Source organism: Colletotrichum abscissum (genome assembly GCF_030869225.1).
Source record: "Colletotrichum abscissum strain IMI 504890 chromosome Unknown Scaffold_112.1, whole genome shotgun sequence".
Classification (NCBI taxonomy): Eukaryota; Fungi; Ascomycota; class Sordariomycetes; order Glomerellales; family Glomerellaceae; genus Colletotrichum; species Colletotrichum abscissum.
In genome coordinates, this window is record NW_026850002.1 from 1 (window position 1) to 23,475 (window position 23,475).

The window sequence follows — 23,475 nt, forward strand, 5'->3', positions numbered from 1 at the left end:
GGCCTGTACCTCGAGGGCCACAGAAAGTGGTGCCTTTCGCGCAGATGGACTAAGATGTTCGTTGTGTTGGCTGCCTTACCCCCGAAATCAACCAAGTTGGGGTACGTGCGCTTGAGAGGCCTGCATGGAAATGGAACAGAGTCTTCGGAGGGGTATCCGTGTCCACTGTCGTGGTGCGGAGCAATCATGGTGACTCTGCAGCCCACATTCAGGGGGAGCAGGACGAAGCCATCGAGAGCCAACCGCACCAATCGGATTGCGCATCATGGCTAACCGGACTTGTTTTGCCGATGAACATTGGCCGATTGAGGTTCACTGATTTGATCTCGCAGCCAGGGACGCGGGCAGCGAGGTGAATGCCGACAACGATTTTCTGCACGGCGACTCATTCTTGAACGGCGCACTGATTAATACCTAGTCAACGACCTCCAGGTCTGCCCTGCAAAGGTATCAGTGTTGCCAGAACAGCGTTGCCAATAGCTTCCAATACCATCACATGACGCAGAGCACCTGTGGGACCTCCTGCATGTTGGAAGAAGGGTCAGGACAAAATTTGTCACTCATCAGCTAATCAGTGCATCGCCTGGCTTCTATATGAAGTAAGGCCGGCATAATGATTTCTGTGGACTGTAATGAGCAACGCAATGGTTGCCCGTTTGTTCACCTGCTTCACCCCGAACGTGGCAAATTGTCAAGCTTCACAATGACTGATAGGGCTGATACTGATTAGCACCCCAAAAAAGTGCTCTGTGACTGCTACTGTTGGGTCTCTATACTAGAAGGACCTCTTAGCAAACGCACACGACGTACTACATCGAATACTGTCTGAATATTCGTCTTCGCTTCCCTTCTTAAAACGAATCAAATGCATTCTGACTTCCCAACGATAAGCGCAATCTGGGCTGTTCAAGCAGCCGAGGACATGGCTTCTCATCGATTGACGGAAGTCAAAGTTGTGGGATTCCCTGACTGGCTGCTGCACCCGCCGCTGTATGTAGTCGACTACTGCACCTACCTCAGAGCTGACAGTCCGTAGCTACACCCTCCAGCACAACATCGTTCTTGAAGTCGACCAGCGCGTCTTGATTGGATACATGAACAATTGGCCAGTGTTTCGTGGAAATGTGCAACATCGCCTGGCAGCTGCAGGTGAGTTAAGGATAGAGATCGTCGGCATGATTCCTCTCGGCGACAATGGCAGCCTGCCGAAAATTTCCCGCCCTCTTGAAATTATCGCGCATGTTGTGGGAACCTTCAAAAACGTCACCAGAGTCAATCGGCGATCCTGACACCATCATACGGGACCTCGAAAACATTGGGATGCTCGATTCGACCGTTTGCGAGAAGCTTCATATCAACAACTAACATTGCGACGATGAAAAAAAGAGGGTCGGTCATTGAAGACTGGTTCACCATAATCATGAACGCGTTTATAAAAGCGAGAGTGCCTGACGCCGGGGAAAGTTTGGTCTTGGACGATGAGCTCGTCGAGAAAGCAAGGAAAGAAACGGACGACCCCACCATCCATGTTTATTGCAACTAGTAAGTTTCTCTTGTCCTGCGCCGAAGGGCTTTGATGACTGATAAATTTTCAAGCTATTCCATCTCAGCAAAATGAATGTCTCGGCCGTGGGAGTTGTAGGATTGTGGATCTTTGAGAGGATGATTTAGTGGCCGACCGCCAGTACCCCAAGGATCTCGGGCATGGCTGCCAAAAGGCTGGAAGGTATATTTCAAGAAATTTCCCCAATTATTCTCGCTCCCTTTATTTGAGCGACCATGAGCGCTTCCGTTTGCTCTTTTGCCTGTCGTTGCGCGCCTTTGTGAAAACCTACAGTAACGAGACCTGCGAACATCAGATGTTTCAGCGCCACTGTCAGCTATGTAGTGACAGTTTTCGGGTTTGTGGGAAGAAGACGGGCGGAGAGTCCACTGCTTGTGCCAATGTCCCATTGGTTATCTCAATGGATGTTGGCGGGGTTGCCTTGGCTCTTCAGCGGCGAGCTGTGCCTTACCTGTCTGTGCCAAGACGTTGTGAACCACCCAGACGCTCTTGTTGGGGGCTATTTCGGCCAAGATCAAATATCCGTCCAGAACAGTGGCAGTCTAGCTTCTAGTCTTGAACAAAAAAGTTGATAACAATGGGCTGAATGCGTTAGGGGCTCTTTGACGGACTGTTTTGGCTCCGTCGTCACCGTCCCAGGGTCCCCCGAAAGCAGCTGTTGGTTCATGTCAGGGGCCTGGAACTAGCAGTAGGCAAGCCCAGACGAGACCCGCCACCGGTAATTGGCTGTCAAGGTGTGAAATGAGCGATGAGACCGTGCACCGCTGTCAGTGTCTTATAAGACTGTCCAGTCCTCGACAGAAGATGTACAGCCATGTATTACGTTCTCAGTCAACCTTAGCAAAACGCTGAACATAGACGACATCATGAGAGATAACCGCGACGATGACGAGGGCTACGGCTCTTCCCGCGATACCAGCGAGCAAGAGTTCCCAGAAAGACGCCACGACGACGTACTCAACAAGGATATGCTGAAGCGTCGATTGAAACATTTTCAACTGTCGGACACTGACTCCAACCACGCAACAGTCATCATCGGCGATCGTTTTTCGAGGCTGATGGCCGGATACTTCAAAGAATGCCTGGACGACTCAGGAGAGTTTGAACTTACGGAGTACATGTATGCCACTCGGCTCTTGTTACTTCGCCTGCTGACAATGGTAGGGATGAGAACCATGTCGGCGCTCGAGATCCTTTCGATCGTGTGCTTTTTTGTACTGTCGGAACTTCCATTACACGGCGCCTTTTGAACAAAGTATACAGGTACTGCCTACGATGCGAGCACGAGTGAGATAAACGCTAAACCTCATGGCTGTTAGTCTTCTCCAACCCGGCGCAACGATCGACATTCAGGTCGCCGTACCGGACCTGATTCGCGCGGCGTCATCTGCCAGTCGAGCGAGAAAAACGTTGAGTAGGATGGAGTGCGACGAGATTTGTAGAGTCGAACGCATGATGCAAGAAATGGGGATTGAAAACACACGTCACATCCATGCTTTCTATCCTGATGAATCGGGACTAGCGCTTGAGATTGCGCAGGGTAAATTACATGGCTGGAATGGCTTGGCTAGAGAGGAGACACAGAGCAGCTTTGACATACTCGCGCACTTTAGTGCCTGGAGCGGCGTGCGCAGCGCGTCACTGTACGTCCAGTCTCGTTGGCTGATGACTAGAAGCTGACTGTCACAGGCACACTTTCCGAGGGAGGAAGCCAAACACGAATAACAAGAGGCCTAGGGACGAGCTTGAAGCAGACAACCGCCCAAGGAAACGAGCCTGTCCGCTATAGCACTGAGATCCCAGGACGGGCTGAAGAGACTTGATGCCGCCGTCAAGATGCAACTGATTTCTCTTTGGGTGGGATGATCTGTGCTCGTAGACAAAGATATTGTTCTCAAACGCTTTTTGGCCACCTAGACAGACAATGTACGACCGACTGCCACTTGGCATAGACTGGGAGAGTCGGAAGAGAGAAATAATCAGGGGGAAAAAAAGTGTCGCCTCTTCCAGCGTAGTACCTTGGATGATCCGATGGAATCGACCGAAGATTTATTCATACGCGATTGTGACAAGACGACAACGGCTTTGCGGGCGCAACGAGCCAGCATCGGCGTACGGGTGTGGGCAACTTCAGCCTAGCCCGAATCCGGGAAACCCTGTCCGCTTGGCGTAGCGGCCGCCGTCAGCTGGAGCGAGTGACTTTGGTCGAGGGGCTCGAGTTTTCCTGCAGGGCAACAAATGTAGCTTGTGTGGGGATCCCTGACCGGCCAATAGAGGTGGGTGGGGGAGTGCACTGATCAACAAGTGTCATGGTGGGTGGGTGTGGAAGCACGACGCTCAGCATGATGTGCGTTTAGGCGACCTTCAGGGTGTCGTAGCATGGAGGGGTGCAACAGACATGCCCCGTGCTCGCAGCCCTCCGGCACACAACGTGGGGAGCTTATCTCACGTTTTAGCGTCCCACACGCGACCCGCTTTTGGCATGCAGGTGGAGCCCCACGCCCGGCCAATCGTTGGAGCCTCTTTCGACTTCATGTCTTGCGCAGTGACGGCCAGCGCAGCTTCCGCGAGCTTCGCATTCGCCGACCGCCATGGGTGTTCTCATGCCAGTGACTGAGCCAATCGCGGACATCCCGTCGCCTTTGCTGCTCGGCGCAGGCAGCCCATTGGGCACTCGACGGCTAGCTGCGGAATGCGGCCATCCACTGTTGGAGTATCTTGGAGTGAGCGACACGTCAAAGATACTTTCTTATTCGTGGGCGAGCGATATCCTGTTGAGAACGTCTCGAGTCAGCTAAGCAGGACTTCAGAGCGCAAGCTGCGTGATAAAGAGAGCGAGTCCTGACAGAAGGAGTGCCGGCTTCCGCAAGTTCACCACGATCACATTTCATACCCTCCACGCCAATCATACCATAGGCGAGCGACCGCAGCATCGAAAAGAATCATGGACCGCTACCCTTACGTCAATAGATACAAGCATGGCGTGGACTGCCCCGGCTGGGTCAACGTCCATGGCGCGCGTTGCGAAGATTGCGTCGTTGTATGTGACAGGCCTGACCGAACGCGAACCTTGCTGACCCTGGACAGTACAACCGCTAGGGTGGAAATCAGGGGTTGGAGTTGATCGACGAGGGGGAGGAAGGGGAGACGGGCGCATGTATCTGCAGCACTCTGTTCTCCAGAATTAACCTTGTTCACCCCGAATGTGCAATTCTGTGAATGTGACCTGGCCGATGAACGCCAACGTGACTGGCCTGCTTCGCCCCGACCCAACGTGATGACTGCAGCTGCGGCGGTGAGCGCACACGACTGCTGTCTGCCTACCGTGGTGCCTCGAAGCCTGATGTTGAATGGCGAACCGTCGTGGACGCCTTGCGAGTCGAAGAGACACAAAAGCACGCCGTTGCCAGGTGTTGTGTCTGATCCGCTTGACACTGCCTTCTGCGGACAACCAGAGCAGAGCAAAGTTCTGCGAATCGACGACATCCACTGCGGATACGACTTGGAAGCAGGGAAGGTGAGACAGACAATGCTGATGGAGGTCCCGGGAGCTGACATACTCGAGCTTTGAGAAGCGGACCAACGCAAAAGCCGAGAGCACAATTTGCGACGATCACAAAGGCCCAGACACCTCACGAAGCAACGCCATCCACATGCGACCCCCACGACAGTCGAGTCTGCCCATCGGCTGAATCCTCCCCGTCGATAGCGCGATGGCTCTCCGCAAACTGGTCATCGGCTTCCGGTCGGGAAATGGGGACAGCCCCGCACAGCTGGTGAGCACCACCCTCCACTCTGTCCGCCGTCTCCACACTCCCGCGCAAGCTAGCGCAAGACAGTCAAGCTGTGACAAGGAGCGTGCCGGCGGGCAACAGTGTTACCATTGCTAATTCCCTCCCACGCACCACGAGACGCGTCTTTCCATTCTCGACAGCAGCTGCGTACGGCGTTTCTTTTCGCGAGCAAGGGTATCTGACATGTCACCGCCGGTGTCTTTGGTGGTGGCACATCCACATACTTCAATGCGACTGGCCCCGATTGGCGGTATGAGGCATGATGTTGATGTAGAAGCGTCCTTCGCCAGCTTACCACTCTTGGAGCTATCGCAGTCACTCGCCCTTCACTATGTCTTGTCCTCTCGATATTCACTCAAACGTGAACCCCGATGCCTTTGACGAAATTGAGAACGTGGATCCTCATAACGTTTACAACATGCTGATGCGTAAGAAATCCAGTTCATGGAGATCATCCAGATCAGTAGCTAACTCCTCGAAGAACCACCGCCGCTTTCCAGAAGTGTCGAATCGAATAGTGAAGACGAAACCCCCGGTATTCGATTGAACGATGGTCCTAGCCAGACACGGCCTCTCGTTCGAAGAGAGAATTCCACTAGCCATGGGAACGAGGATTTCTTCGACTTCATTCACGAGACCACCACACCTCACATGCCCCCGAAGAAGATGCCTGACACGGCGCTTGAATCACTGTCGGATAACAATCCTACATCTGTCACTCCTGTTTCCTCTCTAGAACAGGAGAACTCCCCAGTCGCTCCGCATCCCGGGAACAAATCCCACAATCCTACCGACGGCAGTTTCTCTTCCTCGCAAGCCTCAGTTGCTTGTACTGCGTCAGAAACCCCTAAGGACGCAAATTCCAATGAAGAAGGCAGCTATCCGAGAAGCTGTCTTCCATCCAAAACCGATTGGACCTCTGACGGCCCGTTGGAAACCTCTTCTTATGCTGATCGAGTATTGAAAGACTTCATCAACGGCAATGCGTTTGATGACACGTCCCCTGACGGCTCGGACACCGACTATGTCGACGAGAGCGCCATTGACGACGAGGATGATTCTTCCGACTGCGCAGACTCGATCGAAGACAGCAACAAGTCCAGCATCGACGAGAAGACCTTCCAGCGGGTCGACTCGAAGATTCACCTACGCTCGCGCCGCTCTCTCATTACCCTCATGATCAACGGGCAGAGCAGACGCGGCCGGGCTGGCAACATTGCCTCTCAGTCTACCTCAGCACTCCCTCCGACTCGCATCAGCCATTCAGTATCATTTGACTTGGCTGTCTCTCCCAACGACTCCGACGATGCTGCTTTGACAATGAAGCGTGGCGACCGCTCCTTGTCTCAAAAGCCCATCACCGAGGTGCCCCCTTCCGTCGCTCGTCCTATGCCTGCGACTGCCAGCCACAGCCACCTACAGGCCGCCCTCACCCCACGAACCACACGACGCAACATGCTCGCGACTGAGCTTACCGAGTCTCTCCGACGAAATCTGCTCTGGGAGCGCCAACTAAAGTCCTCGACCGCCAATGCAGTTCTCAAGCGCCGCCATATTTCTCACGAAGTCGGCAGCCTGAAGCAGTATCCCGAGAAGGCCTACATAAACGAGAACGAGGATATTCCCGACCCTTTTCAGGACTTCTCCAAGAATTATTACGGGGGTTACCACTCGAATGGCTGGTGACATACATGGCCTTGGTGTATTCGAAGCATTGTTTGACTCACGCGGGGTCGCCCGGGATTGTGAATGTCGTACGCAGGCGCGCGATGAGCCACGGATCAGTCTGAGGCAGTGATGGATTCATGATGATACGATGAGAAAATATGGTAACATTTGTACATATAAGAAGTAAAAGTCGCACCTGTAAAGCATGTGGCGCTGTGTTGGAAATCGCCAGAACCGAGGACCATATTACGGTCTACGATGTGCCTGCTCCATCATGTCTTCCGCTAGACCGCACACTTTTGAGATCCCGCAACATCATCACAACATCCGGACTCAGCTTCCTTACTCAGAACTGCACCATGCTCTCCCATATAGACACGACCCCTGTTGCTATGCCAGAACACACCATAGACTCGGCAGCATGCGAGGAAGACGTTTGCCGGCAGGGTGAGCCAAAAGACAGCCTTCACAACACAAACTCAGCAAAGGCTTCTCTTATTAGGGGAGACGTACCAGATACGAGGTTACGACGTCCTCGAAAAGGGCGGCGAGGGGTGCCGAGACAAAGAGTCCGTGGCATACCAGCAGCGTGTAGCTGGTGACGAGGAACTGAGTGCCATTGTCCCGAGGCGACATCAATGCCTCGCGGAGAGGGCTTCTGAAAGACCATGCCGACCAGAGACCATTACCAGAAAGCACGAGTGCCAAGGGCTGCAGAAGGAACGACGGTGAGTGGTTCCTGGCGATCGCGGACGTCACAACAAAAGCGACCCCGCAAGTGAGTATAGCGGTGAAGAAGAGTCTCGTCTCAGGAGTACGCCGTCTATGGCCCTGAAGAATCAACTGCATGTTCTCATCAGACTCCATGCGCTTGAATGTGAAGAGATTCTACCTGTGTTGCGTTTAGGCATGCGGCTTGGGCGAGGAGGGGGATGGTCCACTGCCTGCGATGCCTGAACCACTGAATGAACAGCACGCAGAAGACCGCAGTACCGATGGCATGAGCCACCAGAAATGAGCTGCATGCAAGAGGACGCGGACATCGACAGAGGCGACGACATGCGACACTAGCTGTTACGAGGGTGACGAGTGACGTGATAGAGACAATAGCCACAGTGGCCGCGGGATGAGCACTATTCATGGCGAAGAGAAAGACAAGATGACGAGGGAGTAAGCGACTGAGTTTCGGGCGCTGGGTGTCTTCAATTAGATGCTATTGGATGGCAGAGAAGTATTCCCGGCCGTAGTCGTAGACTCGAGATAAAGAAACTGCCCATCATTTTCGCTTGCGGAAAACAGATTGGTGTGCCTGAAAAGAATGGGCTTGGAACGAATCACCGACGAGGAATTTTACGATGTATAGAGCTGCTTTGCGCTACTCAATTCCTCTTGTTCTCATATGAAAGTCGTGTACAACCGGCTTCTTCCCATGCCCGCAAACCCCGCTTGTGCCCCCCCCCCCCCCAAAAAAAAAAAAAACCCCCCAAAGAAAAAAAAACCAACGAGACTCTTAGTTCGCTTTTCCTGAACAACTTCCACTCCTAGCTCAAACTTTCACATCTATATCTTCGTATTCGCTCAGGGTTTTGGCTGCCTTAGCTCTTTGCGTCATTCGCAGACTCGCCCGGAAACTGCGGACGTCTTTGATGGGTACTGGCTCCGGCGTGCTCGCTGCTCCGCTCTCTTCTGTCTTGATCCCGTCCATCGTGGCTTCCGTCTCTGTCGAACTGCTCGCCTGAGCATGAAGGTGTACTGAAAGCTTTGCGCGCGTTGAAGAGCCAGGCTTGATGTACTGCTGGAAGAACTCGACCATTTCTGCCTTCGTGAGCGACTTGATGTGGGCGGCATTGTCTTGCGCTAGCAAGGGGTCAACATTCAATCATCATTTCAAAGAGGTTGTCTACTCACCCAGCTCGAAGTCGTAGTATCCACTGGCGATCTGAGCCCAGTGACGATCGCTCTCCTGGTCAAGATTCTTAAGCTTCTCCAAACACTTCACAATCAAACTTCGCTTGTGGCCCTCGAAATCGGTCTCGGACATGGAGTCCAGGTTGTTGGCAAAATGGTTGAGGAAAGCTTCGATTCTCGACTCGAGGTACTCAGGCGTTCGCTCACTCTGAATGATGAACCGGAAGCCATAGGTGGTTGAGAAGCTTCGGAGTCCACTAAAGACAACGTAGCCCAACTGCTCCTTGGTTCGGAGTTGGTTGAATGCCGGCTCCTCGGTCATCTGTTCGAGGAGCATTGTCTTCGCCCGCGTTATGCGGTCGCTCTTGTCCCCAACATACAGCCACACCTCGATGCAGTGATTGACGTTTGCTGGGTCCTTCAGCGTCTTCTTGTAGACGTAGTTTGATCCAGCGGGGAGAACAAGAGATCGAATGACGGGCAACTGAAGGCGGGGTAATTCACGCGGCTTCAGGATCGTCTCAATCATGTCAGTCAACTTGAGAGCGTCCTCCTTGTAGAGGTTGCCGTGCACGTAGCTTTCTATGTGCATTTGTGAAAGCATCTGCTTCCTGAACTGGCGGACGTCCTCAGAAGCTATGTTGGGCAACTCAGTCAATGACTCCTCAACAACATAGTGTCGCTCCGAGTTGAGCCAAGTTGTGTAGTCTGAAACCTGGTGGAAGGGCTGCCGAAGCTCCTGGTTATTGTACCCTCGGGATAGGCGCTCCTTGATGATTTCGAACCTCTCATCCTTTATCCTGAGGTCGCGTATTGTGACAAGAACCTTCTCCGAGAGAACCGCAAACTTATCATTGTACCTAGTGAGTTTGAGAAACAAGCCACGAGCATCAAGAGCGAAACTATACTGCAGACCTGCGAGCTCCGCATCATACGAGTAGGCCTCCAACGCATCCCTAACGAGGTCGGTAAACAGCTTCGCCTTGACGGCATTCTCAGCAGTCGAGTAGATGCTGGGGTTCCGGCAGCTAATGATGAGGTCCGCCTTGGGCACCCAGAATGTGTCATCTCTCTTGAACCACACCCGAGCGATGCTGTCATTCCGTACAATACGCGGCGCCACTGCCGGCTCCTGGACCTCCTTCTTCTCAACATCGAGCTTGGTGGGAATAAACTTGTTTTTGCGGGGGAGGTGAAGCTCTGCGAGTCTGTCGGAAGCGGTACTTGAGGCAGCCTTCTTGATCTCCGCCATGAAGTCGTCGGGAATCTTCTCCTGACGGTAATCGGTGCCGTACCACGTCTCCTTCTGATCCCAGTCACCAGGGAATGATGGTCAAGCGGAAGTTATCGGGTCTCAGGCATTTCAAGCCCATCTTAATCAGCTCAGAATCGAACTTGCGCAGTTGGCTGTTACCATTGAGGAGCCACTCGCGCGGGAGAGGCTTCTGCCTAACGGCACTAGCATGGCTAGTGAAGTGGTTTTCTGGAGTTTTTTGCTTGAACTTGAAGTTTATATCGTCCATCATCTTGATCTCGTCAAAGATCGACTCCTGGGCCGGTGACTCCCGGAGAAGAGAGAAGTATTGGAAAACTATCTTGATAACATTCTCGTATTTTTTGAGACCCTGTGATCTGCTTCAGTATGAGAGGTCGCCGTACGATTCATGAACTCTGAGCTCACCTCCTCGGTGAGGATTATCTGGCATTCAAAGATATCAGGGGTGCCTGCGCAGACTGGATGTACGAAGGCTTTCAGGTTGTCTGCCCAATCCCTCTCCTTGAGATAAGCCATGATACTTCCAGGCCCCTTGTGGCCGATCAGGTGGCTGATGTATCGGCTGGGATGAGACTCAAACATGCCCGTCTGGTCGAGGAATGGGAAACATATGCTCAGTTCGAGCGAGTCCATCACCGGCTTGGCGAACACCTGCACACCGAGCTCGCTTTCGCGGAAGGGCACCTCGGCCTTCCAGCGGTTCGGCACCAAATCCTTGTTGGGGACCCCATTAAACAACTCTGAGACCCAGCCCTCTAGAATGTCCAAAGGCTCCCGTTCCAAAGCCACCAACTTCATCCTGTTCGCCGAGTAGTGCTTCTCGTGGAACTCCATAAATTTGGCTTGAACAATGACGTCGTTGGCCTCTGGTTGGGTCTTTAGAACCTCGAAGTTGCCGGTCGAAAAGTGATTGAAGGGGTGGTTGGGGCTGGATAGACTTTGTCTAAGCTGTCTTGGTCGCCATTGGTCGCTCTGCAGGTTCTTCTTGTTCTCTGAATCGACAGCGCGCAACTCTCGGTCCAGGATCGATTCGAGGAAGAGAGGCTCGATGAAGAACTGGGCGAAACGGTCGAGCGCACCTTTGAAGGGAGAGGGGTTCGAGGCCGAGGGCTCCATGTCATTGGCAGGCTTTGTAGAAACATCGAAGTAGTAGTTGGTGGAGGTTGCTCCCGTGTATGCGTTTGAGGTGCCAGAGTTGGAGGCGAGGTACTGGGAGTATTCGTTTTCCATGAGGAACTTCTTAGTGCCCCTGGACAGAAGCTGCGCAGAAAATTGTCAGCCAAGGGGGGCGAATTTTGGTGTGTATGGAAAGGCGTACATGTTCCACGATATGGGCCATGCCAGGCATGGCTTTTTCGTCGCTGAAGCTTCCGACATTGACGTCGAGGGCGGCGCTGGCCTTGTCCGTCTCTGGATCGTGAACCAAGAGGGCCTCGACAATAGGGCCTCGAGCTTGTTGGACAAACGAATGACACGGTAGGTTCTTTTGTCGGCCAGAGGCTTTTCGAAATTTTCCGTGACCCGCTCGATAGGTTTCGGCTTGGGCGCTGTCATGGCGGGCGTGAAGAGTCACGATGGGAGAAGTATTGGGAAAGCTTGGTGTGTGTGGTTAGGATTGAGAATCAGGGGCAGTGGAAGCTCTGCTCGTGTTCTCTGCAACTTACTGCTTATCAAGACGGAGTGGTCGCTGTACAGCGTTTACCTTCTCGCTGTGTTCATTCCATTGGGCCCTTGTGGTGCGGGGCCGAGAAGATACGTACGGCCGACGAAGCTTCTTAGACGGCAGCTTCGCTCATGAGAATGGCTCCCAGTCACGGTTTCTCGCAAGCGCACCACAAAGCCTCAGCTGCATGACCGACTTGAGACGGAGCTTACTATGCGGTGTCCGCTTGGCGAAAGCATCAAGCGATGCACCGCTGTCGCTTTACGCACTATGCCTGTCTATCTGGACCGCAGCACATGCGGACGCTGGATTCGTCACAGTGGGCCGTCGCATCTCACCAGCATATTGGTACGGATGGTTTGTCGCCGCGTTTGGGAGCGTGATGCTCTAGACGAGGCGGCCGCTCAGAGACAGGCTTCGTCCATGAGTGCCACCTGTTCAGGGCCAGCGCGTGGGTCCGTTAGGAGCGTGGAGGGGGTCTGAGCATGGCCAGGCCCTACGAGGAGCGACGGTTGGACGACGCTTGTACCCAGCATGGCCGGAAGGGGGTGTGTTTGCAGCCGCCCATGAACTGTCAACGCCCTGGCCCCTTGCGGATTGGGTGGTGTCCACCTTGCGCCACGGCTGTCCGTCTGATCCACAGATCAGCCGTCTCTGGCCGTTACGAGCCTAGTCTATGCGTTGACTGACGAACGACGGTCAATATTTGTCGTCTGGTCGCGGCATTCCGGGTGCGATTAGACGACGTCGCGTAGCAAGGGACTCGTTGCGGAGTATGATGGGCTGGCGGGTTTTCAGAACTGGAGTCCGCCGGGGACTGTTAGGCCGAAGCCACGTAAAATCCATGCAAATGAGCTAGAGACATTGATTGTGGCTTCTGTTTCAGACAAACTCGTGGTTGGTTCACACGTCCCATGGTGGTACATAAAAGAACTCGAACTTCTCTCTGGCCCTCGCCAATATGACCAGCATGCGCTGTCCGGTTGTCTAGCGGAAATCTAATTATCTCGGGCTCTCAAGTTCACCTTATATAGCCATTTACTGACCTTCTTTCTGCTATGCATCTACTTTTCCTCCAATCTCTCAACCCCAACCTTGACGGCCTGTTGTGGTCCACGCACACTGTCCGCGGATCAATATTGCACGCGAAAATCAGGAAATAATATCCATTCTCATCTATGGGGGTGATTCTTCGCGTCCATACCGATGCACAAAAATGCGTGGACAATTGCCAGATCGCATTTTGATCACGATAATCGACCTTTATGTTTCTCACATTCAAAAAACGTAAAAGCGCATTTCATGGATAGTTTTTTATGATGCAGAAAACGAACAAAGACTTGGTCTTATTCCTGCGTCTGCGTCGAAGTCGCGACTTTCGAAACGCGTCAATGGTATATTGGACGTCGGAACAATGAACAGGCGGTCCTGGACCTGGATTCTGGACAACTTTCGTCGGTCTTTCATCCATTCGCAACACAAAAGGGTGTTCATCTTCGACAACGATGTCTTGGAGTTACCACTAGCACCGGCTACAGATTGGATCGAGAACTCTTTGACCAGATACGGGTATCGGGCCAGCCCAGCTGGCGCTGAAACCACTGTCCGGCAGAGGTGGATGCCTCAGATGTGTCTGCTTCCACCACCGTCAGCGTACCTTGTGCTTGAGAATGTTCAATTCGTCACCATCGACGACTTGAGTCGTCTCTGCCCTCACAACACCTCCTCTTGCGACACCGCTTCGGAGGATATCACCGGATCACTACACCGCCTACCGAGGCTAAGGGCCGTGACAGCTGATTTGGCCCGGAAAACTATCAGCGAGTCCGCAACCGACTTCCGCCCTATTCAAGATGCTCTGCCAGAACTTAGCACCTGGGCAGACGAGCTTGGCTCCCGTTTTGCCGCCATTTGGCGGCCGCTACAGGAGAAGGGAGTTAAGCTCTACCTCAGAGACCCTACAACGAAGCAGCCATTTTCGGAGATCGTAGTGAAGGAGCAAGCTCTGATGGTTCGCGGCGTTTCGACTCCGTTAAAACTCACAGCAGTGTGAGCGTCTGGCACGCAACATACTCACGAAGGTTTTGCAGGCGCTAGCGAACTCTCTACTAGAAGAAATCGGCCACTGGAAGTAGGTGCAATATAAATAACACATTTATCGTAATTCAGAGTCATTTTCTACGGTCACTTGGAAACTCCGCATGAGGCCAATGTCGGCTCAGGCGGCTTGTATGCATAATCCCGTCCAGACTCAATCTGCTGCGAATCTCTCCCCATCGGAGCTGTGAGTGTCTCGTGACTTTTGATCCAACGGCTATGTGATGCTACCCTCTTTGATGAGCAGAGAACTGATTTGCTCCGTGAGATGTTTGCATCCCATGTACCTTTTGCATACCGAAATAAGGCAAACGACTCCGGGATTGCAGTGTAAGGGCGACGCTAAATGGGTCATGTTATCACGCCGATAATCAGCGTCTACGACGTATGTACAGTACAAACACCTGAATATGAGCTCCATTTCAATGGAATTTTCTGGCAAAATACTTGTTTGCACATAAACTCAACACCTACCACGGGTTCTTGCAATGTTCTTTGGAGGAATACCGCGCAGGGATACCAATTCATTCTCAGTAATGAAACGTCTAAGTAAGCACAGAATTGAGGTCGACACTGATTGAAACACCGATCGGGTGCTCGCAACGCCCCCATCAGCCGAATGCAGGACCTGGCCCTAAACCTTTCCGTCGCCAGCATCCTTCAATTCGACCGCGGACTGAGGATCGCTGAATACGAGAATCCCATTGTCGGGATGGGTTGTTGCAAGTCCGAGAGCTGTCTGTACTTCGGGCACTGTTGGTAGTTTGAATGGACCACCTGCGTGGCTGCCGTACTTTTGGTCCTCGCTGAGCCTCATTTGAGTGAATGCTCTGGAGTGTCCGTTCAGAATCTTCATCAGAGCAAGCGGACTGAAGCCCTCGCTAAGGACCCTGACCTCGTTGAAGGATATAGCGCTGTATATGTCTCTGTCGCCCGATTGATGATCATCTAGCTGGTGATGATACTTCATCACGTCGGGCGACGGATTGCCCTCGAAGAGGACTACCTGGATAGAAAACTCGGAGCCACCGCTTTTGACAGCTTTCAAACGCTTTTTGAGCGATTCCATCTCCTTGCGTTCAAGAGGGGATGCTGCGAGCAAGATGATGTTGGTAGGATGCGAGTCCTCTTCGTCAGACAACCGCAATTGCAGTGCGATCGACCGGTCAATGGTGAAGCGAACGCTATTCCGCAGCTTTGGCTGTTCCCGTGCCTTCCCGACAGCCGTTTTGTAGACATCGACCAACTTTTGCTGTGTTAGATCCTGCGCTCTCCAGCCTTGCCAGACTCCGGTCATTTCCTCGCGAGCGTGAGCAAGCAGACGGTTGTGCATCTCAGAATCCGACAAACGTTCCATGGTCTCCTTCAGCATCTGATGTCTGATAAGATCCGACATCCACCCCTGGAACCCCATGCTCTGGAGACTCTGAGACTCTCCTACAATTGCTAGAGCTTCGTCCCAGCTTGAAGACTTGAAAAGCTTCTCCAGCTCCTGCGCCATCTGGAGCTTCACCTGGGATACGTGGCCGCTGTCGCTGTTGCTGTAGCTGGTGGCGAAGAAGCTCATGTCGCTCTGGTGTGCTTCTCCCAGAAGTCGCAGACAGGTAGCCTATAGTTGTATACAAAGCTGGGCTTTAGCATCTTGTCTGAAGTTGTCGTCTAAATACACGTGAACTTCTCTATGTTTGAGTGACAGAAATCCTCGCTTTCCCTCGGCTTCCCGGGAGAGACGGATGAAATCAGCCTTTGATCTGTCTGGATCTGGATATTTGGGCAAGTCCTCGTCTGCCGGGAAAAAGAGGCGAGGTTGAGGGCCGCTGTGCGTATCCATCATGATATGCGAAGCATTCCTGACTGGGGCAGGGCCAAAGTCCATCTGGTGGCTAGGGTATGATGGCGTCTTGGAGAGGCAGGAGCCCATTGTGATGAGAGCTAAAGATGACTAAAGAGGGTTGGTAAAGATGATTGTAAGACGAAGTTCCTGTACGATGAGCATGGGCATTCCTAGCCTTCTATGTAGTAATCGCCGGAGCGATCGGTAGTCCCGATCCCTAATTCGGGCTTGACCAAGGTGCGGCGATGCGAATCATCATTATGGCCACGTCGAGACGAAGAAAGAACGCCTGGTAGGCTGACTCAAGAAAAGACTACGCGACAGCTAACCGGTTGCAAAGAAGGCAAATGCCAGATACAGACACCGCCACGTTACCTCCTGGCCAAGCTCCTCGCAGCCTCATGATGTGATCAGACAAAGTACCGTACATGGGGCGAGGTTGATTGCCCATTCACTGCCTCCGGTTGTGGACGTCGTGGACAAAGTGTAGTGGCAGCGTTTGGTGGGGATTCCACGGCACAGAGAGGAGCAGAGGCTTGTCGTTGACGGCCCTGGTCTGGCCAAATGAGCTCGCCCCGCGGACATATTGCAAAGACCGAGGGGACGGCCGGTGTCCCCTGCCGACCCGCAGTTCATCTCAATCCAGCGGGACCTCCGTCGATGATTAAGCGCTGGTCAGAGCTTCGGGGGTGCACGCAGCAACAAGTGGCTCCACAGACGGTGGTAACTGGGTAGGCCTGTTGGGACCCTTGTCCGGAGCCTGCATTGACGCTCGCCTGGAGCACCAACAGCAGAAAACAGATCACACACCTCCCTCCCCTGTCATCCACGGGCGGGGGCTCCTTGCAGGGCGACTCATACGGTGGCACTATGCGGACCCGCTCGTACCTTACTTCCTGGCAGAACACTTTCGTGCGTACCCAGCCCCGTCGTCGAGGTCCCTGACGGGGTGAGGCAGGGTGTGCGAGACTCTCGCGACGGGGGACAAGTCATTTTGCTGATCTCGAGGTGGAAGGGCCCCGGCCGAGTAACCATCCCTGCACACCGGTGCTCTTCCAGAGGATCGCAAACTGGCTCCGTGGCTACCGCAACCAAGGCCGCCGTGCCGCGGAGTGCAGCCAATAGCCGTTCTGGCGTGCAAGACGCTTTGGGACGTGCGAACTGCTCGGCGCAGCGGCCCAATCGAGGGCCGGGCTCGTACAAGCTCCCCAGCGCCCCGCAGCCAACCGAGTGGCCATTGCCAATGCCAGTCCCGGCTTTCGTCTGGTTTTGCGTCGCCCTCGCATGGGACACTTACGTGAGTCTGCACTCGTTGGCTATCCCCCGCATGACATGTTGTATGAATGACGAGAATCCCTCGGCGTGGTGCTGTACGTTGTCTCTGTCGGGCTCCTCTGACGGCCACGGGTGAGGCTCGTAGTGGCAGTTAACAGCGCTATTCATGACTCAGGACAGCCCTCCGCTGATTTCCGCGCCAATACCTATCCTTGAAGCAGGTATTTCTCGAATCACTTTGCGGCTTGGCACTAGGCTCGACTCGCTTTTGCACTCATGGCCGAGGAGAAATGTTGTATCCAGTCACGCCGGACAAGGATTCGTCCCGCCTTCAAGCGGCAATGAACAACACAAGCCCAACCATAAAACCCACCAGGAACACAGGCCAACACCGCCGGATTATCATATACATCTCGAGGTAGATACAATTGGCAAAGGTGGCCATCACGAACCAATCTCTGTCGCTTCGGGACCAGATAAGGTCGTGCCTGGAACATAGTTAGCCGCGGCCGTTATCTTTTGTCCCTCAATCCTCACCATTTCCATATACAACGAAGAATTCGGATGGCTCGTGGCAGCAGCCGACTGCATTCAGTGTACACGCCATTGTGAAAGGCGTAGAGGGCCACCAGGAAATGTATTTGAGCATCTTCAAGGGTATTTCCACGCTCCCGATCGACCATGATGTCAATGGCCAGCCTCATATAGCTGATTTCGGGTTTGGCTGCAAAGTTTGGCGCCGGACCGATACCTGTCCAGGTCACTTGCTCCTGTTGGCAAGGTTGGCCAAGGCCCATGATAACCAGCGCAAAGGCGTCTCTCCTGGTGGGGCAAGACGTCTTGGGATCAATCCATCTCCGAATGAACGCAGATACGAGTTCTTCCAGCCATGAACAAGGCAGGCATTGGTATTTGCGGAGTATTTGTGTCGGACTGGTGGCCTCCGAGCGATTCGTAGTCCCTTCGATGTTTTTCGCTGCCTATCCGAGGTTGCTACCAAGGTCGTTCGAGTTGAGATGGGTGAAATCAGGAAAGAAAGCTGAACCAGTGTTCAACCAAAACGAATCAGGCTCTTGGTGTCTCGACGGCCTGCATCCGTCCGCACACAAGCCAGTCTTGCTGGAACTCATGATTGCCGTTGTGCACTCGACGCCGCGTCCTCCCGGTTCAGTAGTGTCTACACGCGCTGCGTCAGCATCACGTCCGGTCACGATGGCTCTTGCGCATCGCTCCCATGTTCAAAGGCAAAAGCCTGGTGGATGAATTGACTCACGGCGAAGATGGATGGTTTGCGCCGCCTGTGTATGGCGAGAGACGCAGCAGCAGAGAGGGTGCTCGGGGGCCGAAAGTCATCTGCAGACGGGGTATAGCAGCGATTTGATACGGACCTTATAAGCGGGGTCTTGGCCCCGCCCCAGCTGAAGATGCTACACGTGATTTTAAATCGCCTGAGCAGGCTTTCATTTCCCCTCTCGACCAATTTTTGCAGCTAGCTGCTTCCCGCACAGTGTTTCCCTGGGGTGGCGGTGTTTCTCGAATCACTTTGCTGCTTGGCACCAGGCTCGAGTTATTCTGTGCCCACAATCGGAGAAAGGTGATTAACTAAGTGGTTCCAGGCCTGATTTCGGCGTGACTCTATCGGCCAAAACGTAGTACATACGAAAAATGCATCATGACTGCAACCCAACTTGATCACGACTGACCACCATATTACATGCGCTCAAATACCGTTGGCTCGTTGACGTCTTGTTCTGCATTCTGGCCGAGAGACGGGATCATGACCGGGTTGCGTATATTTCCGGGCCTAAAATGTATTCCTGGCTGCCACTCTCGATGTCTGTTACCCCCGAACCGTCACCGTTCTCGAGTCTTGCACGTTGGGCCGTAGTTTTCATATTGTTGCTGCCACCTTGCTGCGGCTGGACTCCCTCGGCACGGGAGTCTTTCGGAACGTTTCTGAGTTCGTGGAACTCAGTCATCCTGCGAATGTTCTCGCTCGGCGACTTGTAGTACTTGTGGGACGAAAGGCCGGAGCCGCAGAGCGCGCGTTGATAAAGAGGCCGAAGGATGGGTATGCCAATGCAAATCATCGTCACCGCCAACTCAACGGCTGACCATATGATGAGGGGCACGGTATCTTCTGTACAGCTGTTAGCAAGGTCTTGCTCTACCTCAAATCAACACTCTTTACCCACTCGTATAGTTCTCAGTGAATCCCGAAGCAACTTCGTAGGTGCGAACAATACCGGCTCCTCCAGCTCTGAAACAAAATCAGCCGTTTACCACGTGAAGGAGTTCGGAAGATGTAGCCCTACATAATACCAAGGCTCATACTGGCGGCGATGACAGCTTTCTTCTCTCGCTTCATATTCAAGCCCCATATCAACGCAAGGGGGAAGATGGCAAAGAAGAAGTCCGCGATGATGCAACAGACTACAGTGTGTTAGGACCGTCTCGAATGAGGGGGACCACTTAATGTACCACCCAGCGTGACTGCGAAAGGAGTAATCTGTATATCGCAGCTGGCAGTGGGCCGGAGTCGGACGTCGTAGATGGCCCTGACAGGCACGCACTGAACCCAGAACAAGACAGCCGTCGCAACCGAGACAAGCATAAGGCCGATTATTGCTGCCCATATGACGACTCGATGCCATATCTGCGTGAAGATGCGCAACAGGAACAGCCCAAGAGAGATCTTGGAAATGGCCATTCCAAGTACAGCAAAGGTCTGTCCGATCATTTCCCAATAGATTGCGTCGGCCACATCTTGCAAAGAGCCTGCAGACATGATGTCAGAAATAGACTGCCCGAAACCGTATCTCAGAGACACCTGAAGGAAGACGACGTAAAGTAGAAAGAAGATCTGGGAAGCATGACAGTTAGTACAGTTGATCTCTCAATGATGATGTATCAGATTCACCGCAGCAAGCGTGTAGACAAAGTCGTCATTGCCGAGCTGTTGGATGATGAACTGTCTTGTGATAAGACGCAGAATGGCGAAGCTCAATGTGATGGCCGCCAGTGCCCACATTATAGCTAACGCCGTTGGGCCATCACCTCCAAGGGGGATCATTGTGACTGTTGAAACAGTAGAACCGGAAGGTGTTGATATGTTTTGACTGACTTGGCTATAGCCGTGGATGATAACAAGAATTTGAAGTCTTTCATCTGTGGCACGAGGCTCGGGAGAATGCCTGGCTGTTATATCCGTAGTCTACTACCACCACGAGCAGAGCCGAGACCCCATTGCACCATCCGCAGCAACAATGCAGAAGTTGAGACCGGCAACATCAATTGAAGCAGGGTCGTATTGTGAGCGATGATCTTCCGTCATGCCATTTTTTTCTGCAGGGTCGTTAACCGGGGAAGCTGTCCGCGACCACGCCTGTTTGGCATCCGTTTTCTACTGCGGTACCTGGCCGAAGTAAATGCTCCCTGTCAGATTCCTGTGGTTCAGGCGGACCAGGTGTGATACATTGATTACAGGCGAAAGACCAGCCTCTCAGCAGTTGTTCCAGAGTTTCCCGTGGGCCGTCAGTCTCCACGCTACCAGCCCGGGAGGTTCTACCTACCCATACTACCATAATAATGATACCTCTGGTATCATTGTCCCCTGTTCTGCACTACTGCGTATATAGCTACTCCGGCTAGCACTCCAACTGGTCGAGACGTAACATATACCCTAGCTGGTACGTCCACACCGCCCTCAGGCAGGGACACTGGCAGGCACCTCAACACTATGTAGACCCACCTGAGCCGAGGAAAGGTGCCCCCTGGACCCCCAAATTAATCCAGGGCTTTCACACGTTAAATTTGCGCTCATCTCCGCCGTGTGAACCGTAACGGACACAGCTCTCTTCACTTTCTCGCCCTCAGTCCTGCAGCCGATTCCCCAAATCTTATTCGCATTCTACACCCCATTATGGCAAGCCCACACACGATGTCTGAGTCCCTGAGCCAACTTCAAGGCAAACACATCCCCGATATGATATCATTTTCTTTCTTGGTCTTCACAGCAATAGTAACGTATCTTTTATGGGGCTTGTACTCGTATTTCCTCTCACCACTGAGGAAGTTTCCGGGCCCACGCCTGGCAGGTAAGCTCACACGCCGTTTCCTTCTTTCGCTGGGCCAACTGCCGGATTCTATCCGTACCCGCTTTCACTTATTTCACTCGCATGCAAATCTCGACATTGGTTAATCGTCTGCGTTGCGCATAGCATGGACAAGACTGTGGTATCTTCTTCAAGTCAAATCGGGCGCCTCACACCTTGTGCTGAAGCGACTCCACGAGGAGCTTGGACCGATCGTTCGAATTGCCCCCAATGTCTTGAATATCAATCTTCCGGAATGCATTGACACGATTTACGATCGTAAGGGGGAATGGCGGAAGGTACGTGAGTCTCACCGTTCGAGGTTTTGTCCGTGACTAAACCACAGTTCTAGACCGAGTTCTACCACGGCAGCAGTGCCCTCGTTGACGGGGAGATCATCTTTAACCTCTTCAGTGAGACAGATCCTGAGAGGCATAAACAAGAGAGAAAGCAGGTTGCGAAGCACTACTCTCGACGAAGCATCTCATTTCTAGAGCCGAAGATGAACGATACCATCAAGCTGCTTTGTAACCAGCTTGATAAGCAGTGTATCGGAAGCCCAGGCGCCGAAAAGAATGGTTGCGATCTGGGAGCATGGATATTGTATTGTAAGTAGCCGTCAAAAGCATTTAGTAACCCGTAGAAGTCTATTCACTCACACCTTGAGCAACAGATGCTTGGGATGTTGTCGGCACCGTCACGTTTTCGCAGCCTTTCGGTTACCTCAAAGAGGGCCGCGACTTTGATGCCACACTGGGTATTGCCAAAATTGCCATGGAGTATTTCGCCGTCATCGGCACTGCCCCGTTTCTAGACCGCCTACTAGCCAAAAACCCCATCTTCCCCATGGGACCGCCAGGGTTCGACAACATCACAAGGATTTCCGTCAACCACCTCCGCCAAAGATTGCAAAAAGTCCGTAGTGACCTTGATAGTCCCGGGATTCAAGACTTTCTGGACAAATTTCTCGAAACTCAGAAGGCTGCCACGGGCAGTGTCAACGAGGCTCAAGTAGTCTCCTGGCTCATGATCAACATGATCGCAGGTGCCGACACAACCGCAGGCGCCATTCAAAGCGCGCTTTATCACTCCTTAAAAGACCCCCGCATATGGGAGAGACTGACCAACGAGATTCTTCAGGCTAGGTTCAACGACGAACCACCGAGCTATGATTCCGCACGCGACCTTCCCTATCTGAAAGCAGTCATCTGCGAGGCTCTTCGCATGTCGCCTGGAGTCTGCATGACAATGGAGCGCTACGTTCCTAAGGGGGGCATCACACTTCCTTCGGGTGATTATATTCCCGAAGGTTACATTGTGGGAATGAACCCATACGTGACGAACAGAAATCGTGAAATCTTCGGCGACAAGGCCGATGACTTTTGTCCCGAACGATGGGTACAAGACCAGAATCGTGGGGAGACTCAAGAAGCGTATGAAAAGCGAATCAAGGACATGAAGTCCTGCGACCTCACTTTCGGCAATGGCAATCGCAGATGCATCGGAGAACTCATGGGTTTAACTCAGGTTTATAAAGTGGTGTTTGCGTTGATCACTCGCTACGAGATGACCTTAGTCGACAGCGAGCGATGGAGTGTCAAAAACTTCTGGTTTCTCCAACAAGAAGGCTTGGAGGTGGAGATTAAGAAGCGAACGCGGAGATAGAGAATACAAACCGCGGCGAACACTCAGCGTGCTGTGCAACCGGCATTTCGAGGTGCTAGCTTGAGTTCAACTTGCATGCGCGGCAGAATGGAAAGGGGTGCTGGGTACAGCTCGATAGGGACAGGTAGAATTGTTTCATTTTGCATCGCTTCATGCATCCCAGAGCGCAACACAGGTGCACGCGGGAAACCGTTCTCTGACAGATGCGTTTTGTTCTGGAAAGTTTGAACCCCCTCATGGTGGGGGCTCAGGAGATTCGACCTGTTAGTGCAGTATATTTTGATGTTCTGTAGCTTTGCCGGTTCCTTTCACAGCACCTTTGGTCTCTGAACCATTCCAAAGACCCAGGACGGCTGATTGGGGCGACTGGGTCTCAATGGCATCGTTTTGACACCCCTGAATACATGTGCAGCAGAATCACCGTGACTGCACGGGAAAATGCGACACGTTACTCCGCACCATGATCGTTGGTGAACACGGACACTCCCCCGAAGACTCTGTCTCGTTCCCACGCAGGCCATTCACATGCACCCGCCCAATCTTGCTTGTTTCTGGGAGGCAGCCAAGATTATTCCGGCCATCTGCGTGAGAAGACCTCACGTAACACAGCCTTCCCGAAGCCCCCAAGGAATTGGCA

At 53.0% G+C, this 23,475-nt stretch overlaps 11 protein-coding genes across 11 annotated transcripts; 6 read left to right on the forward strand and 5 right to left on the reverse strand.

Moving 5' to 3' along the window:
• Positions 1-2,430: 2,430 nt before the first annotated feature.
• Positions 2,431-3,353, forward strand: CABS01_16569 (uncharacterized protein; the record flags this gene model as incomplete). Its single annotated transcript, XM_060549899.1, has 3 exons — positions 2,431-2,684; positions 2,884-3,207; positions 3,254-3,353. The coding sequence occupies 3 exons, from the start codon at positions 2,431-2,433 to the stop codon at positions 3,351-3,353; spliced, it is 678 nt and encodes a 225-aa protein (XP_060404964.1).
• A 663-nt stretch (positions 3,354-4,016) lies between these two features.
• Positions 4,017-4,196, reverse strand: CABS01_16570 (uncharacterized protein; the record flags this gene model as incomplete). The annotated part of the gene is made up of 1 exon (XM_060549900.1): positions 4,017-4,196. The coding sequence occupies one exon, from the start codon at positions 4,194-4,196 to the stop codon at positions 4,017-4,019; it is 180 nt and encodes a 59-aa protein (XP_060404965.1).
• A 312-nt stretch (positions 4,197-4,508) lies between these two features.
• On the forward strand, positions 4,509-4,663 carry CABS01_16571 (uncharacterized protein; the record flags this gene model as incomplete). Its single annotated transcript, XM_060549901.1, has 2 exons — positions 4,509-4,604; positions 4,652-4,663. The coding sequence occupies 2 exons, from the start codon at positions 4,509-4,511 to the stop codon at positions 4,661-4,663; spliced, it is 108 nt and encodes a 35-aa protein (XP_060404966.1).
• Positions 4,664-5,689: 1,026 nt separating this feature from the next.
• CABS01_16572 (uncharacterized protein) lies at positions 5,690-7,044 on the forward strand (the record flags this gene model as incomplete). Its single annotated transcript, XM_060549902.1, has 2 exons — positions 5,690-5,786; positions 5,840-7,044. 2 exons carry the CDS (start codon positions 5,690-5,692, stop codon positions 7,042-7,044), a joined length of 1,302 nt encoding a protein of 433 aa, XP_060404967.1.
• A 480-nt stretch (positions 7,045-7,524) lies between these two features.
• CABS01_16573 (uncharacterized protein) lies at positions 7,525-7,893 on the reverse strand (the record flags this gene model as incomplete). Its single annotated transcript, XM_060549903.1, has 1 exon — positions 7,525-7,893. The coding sequence occupies one exon, from the start codon at positions 7,891-7,893 to the stop codon at positions 7,525-7,527; it is 369 nt and encodes a 122-aa protein (XP_060404968.1).
• Positions 7,894-8,572: 679 nt separating this feature from the next.
• Positions 8,573-11,764, reverse strand: CABS01_16574 (insulin-degrading enzyme; the record flags this gene model as incomplete). The annotated part of the gene is made up of 5 exons (XM_060549904.1): positions 8,573-8,883; positions 8,935-10,240; positions 10,616-11,470; positions 11,529-11,620; positions 11,677-11,764. 5 exons carry the CDS (start codon positions 11,762-11,764, stop codon positions 8,573-8,575), a joined length of 2,652 nt encoding a protein of 883 aa, XP_060404969.1.
• Positions 11,765-11,862: 98 nt separating this feature from the next.
• Positions 11,863-12,264, forward strand: CABS01_16575 (uncharacterized protein; the record flags this gene model as incomplete). The annotated part of the gene is made up of 1 exon (XM_060549905.1): positions 11,863-12,264. A coding segment is annotated over one exon (402 nt), but the record flags the coding sequence as incomplete, so codon positions are not given.
• Positions 12,265-13,287: 1,023 nt separating this feature from the next.
• Positions 13,288-13,926, forward strand: CABS01_16576 (uncharacterized protein; the record flags this gene model as incomplete). Its single annotated transcript, XM_060549906.1, has 1 exon — positions 13,288-13,926. One exon carries the CDS (start codon positions 13,288-13,290, stop codon positions 13,924-13,926), a length of 639 nt encoding a protein of 212 aa, XP_060404971.1.
• Positions 13,927-14,604: 678 nt separating this feature from the next.
• Positions 14,605-15,537, reverse strand: CABS01_16577 (uncharacterized protein; the record flags this gene model as incomplete). The annotated part of the gene is made up of 1 exon (XM_060549907.1): positions 14,605-15,537. One exon carries the CDS (start codon positions 15,535-15,537, stop codon positions 14,605-14,607), a length of 933 nt encoding a protein of 310 aa, XP_060404972.1.
• Positions 15,538-19,390: 3,853 nt separating this feature from the next.
• On the reverse strand, positions 19,391-20,152 carry CABS01_16578 (uncharacterized protein; the record flags this gene model as incomplete). Its single annotated transcript, XM_060549908.1, has 3 exons — positions 19,391-19,512; positions 19,561-19,942; positions 20,000-20,152. 3 exons carry the CDS (start codon positions 20,150-20,152, stop codon positions 19,391-19,393), a joined length of 657 nt encoding a protein of 218 aa, XP_060404973.1.
• Positions 20,153-21,019: 867 nt separating this feature from the next.
• CABS01_16579 (uncharacterized protein) lies at positions 21,020-22,838 on the forward strand (the record flags this gene model as incomplete). The annotated part of the gene is made up of 4 exons (XM_060549909.1): positions 21,020-21,176; positions 21,300-21,472; positions 21,526-21,781; positions 21,847-22,838. The coding sequence occupies 4 exons, from the start codon at positions 21,020-21,022 to the stop codon at positions 22,836-22,838; spliced, it is 1,578 nt and encodes a 525-aa protein (XP_060404974.1).
• Between the last annotated feature and the right edge of the window lie 637 nt (positions 22,839-23,475).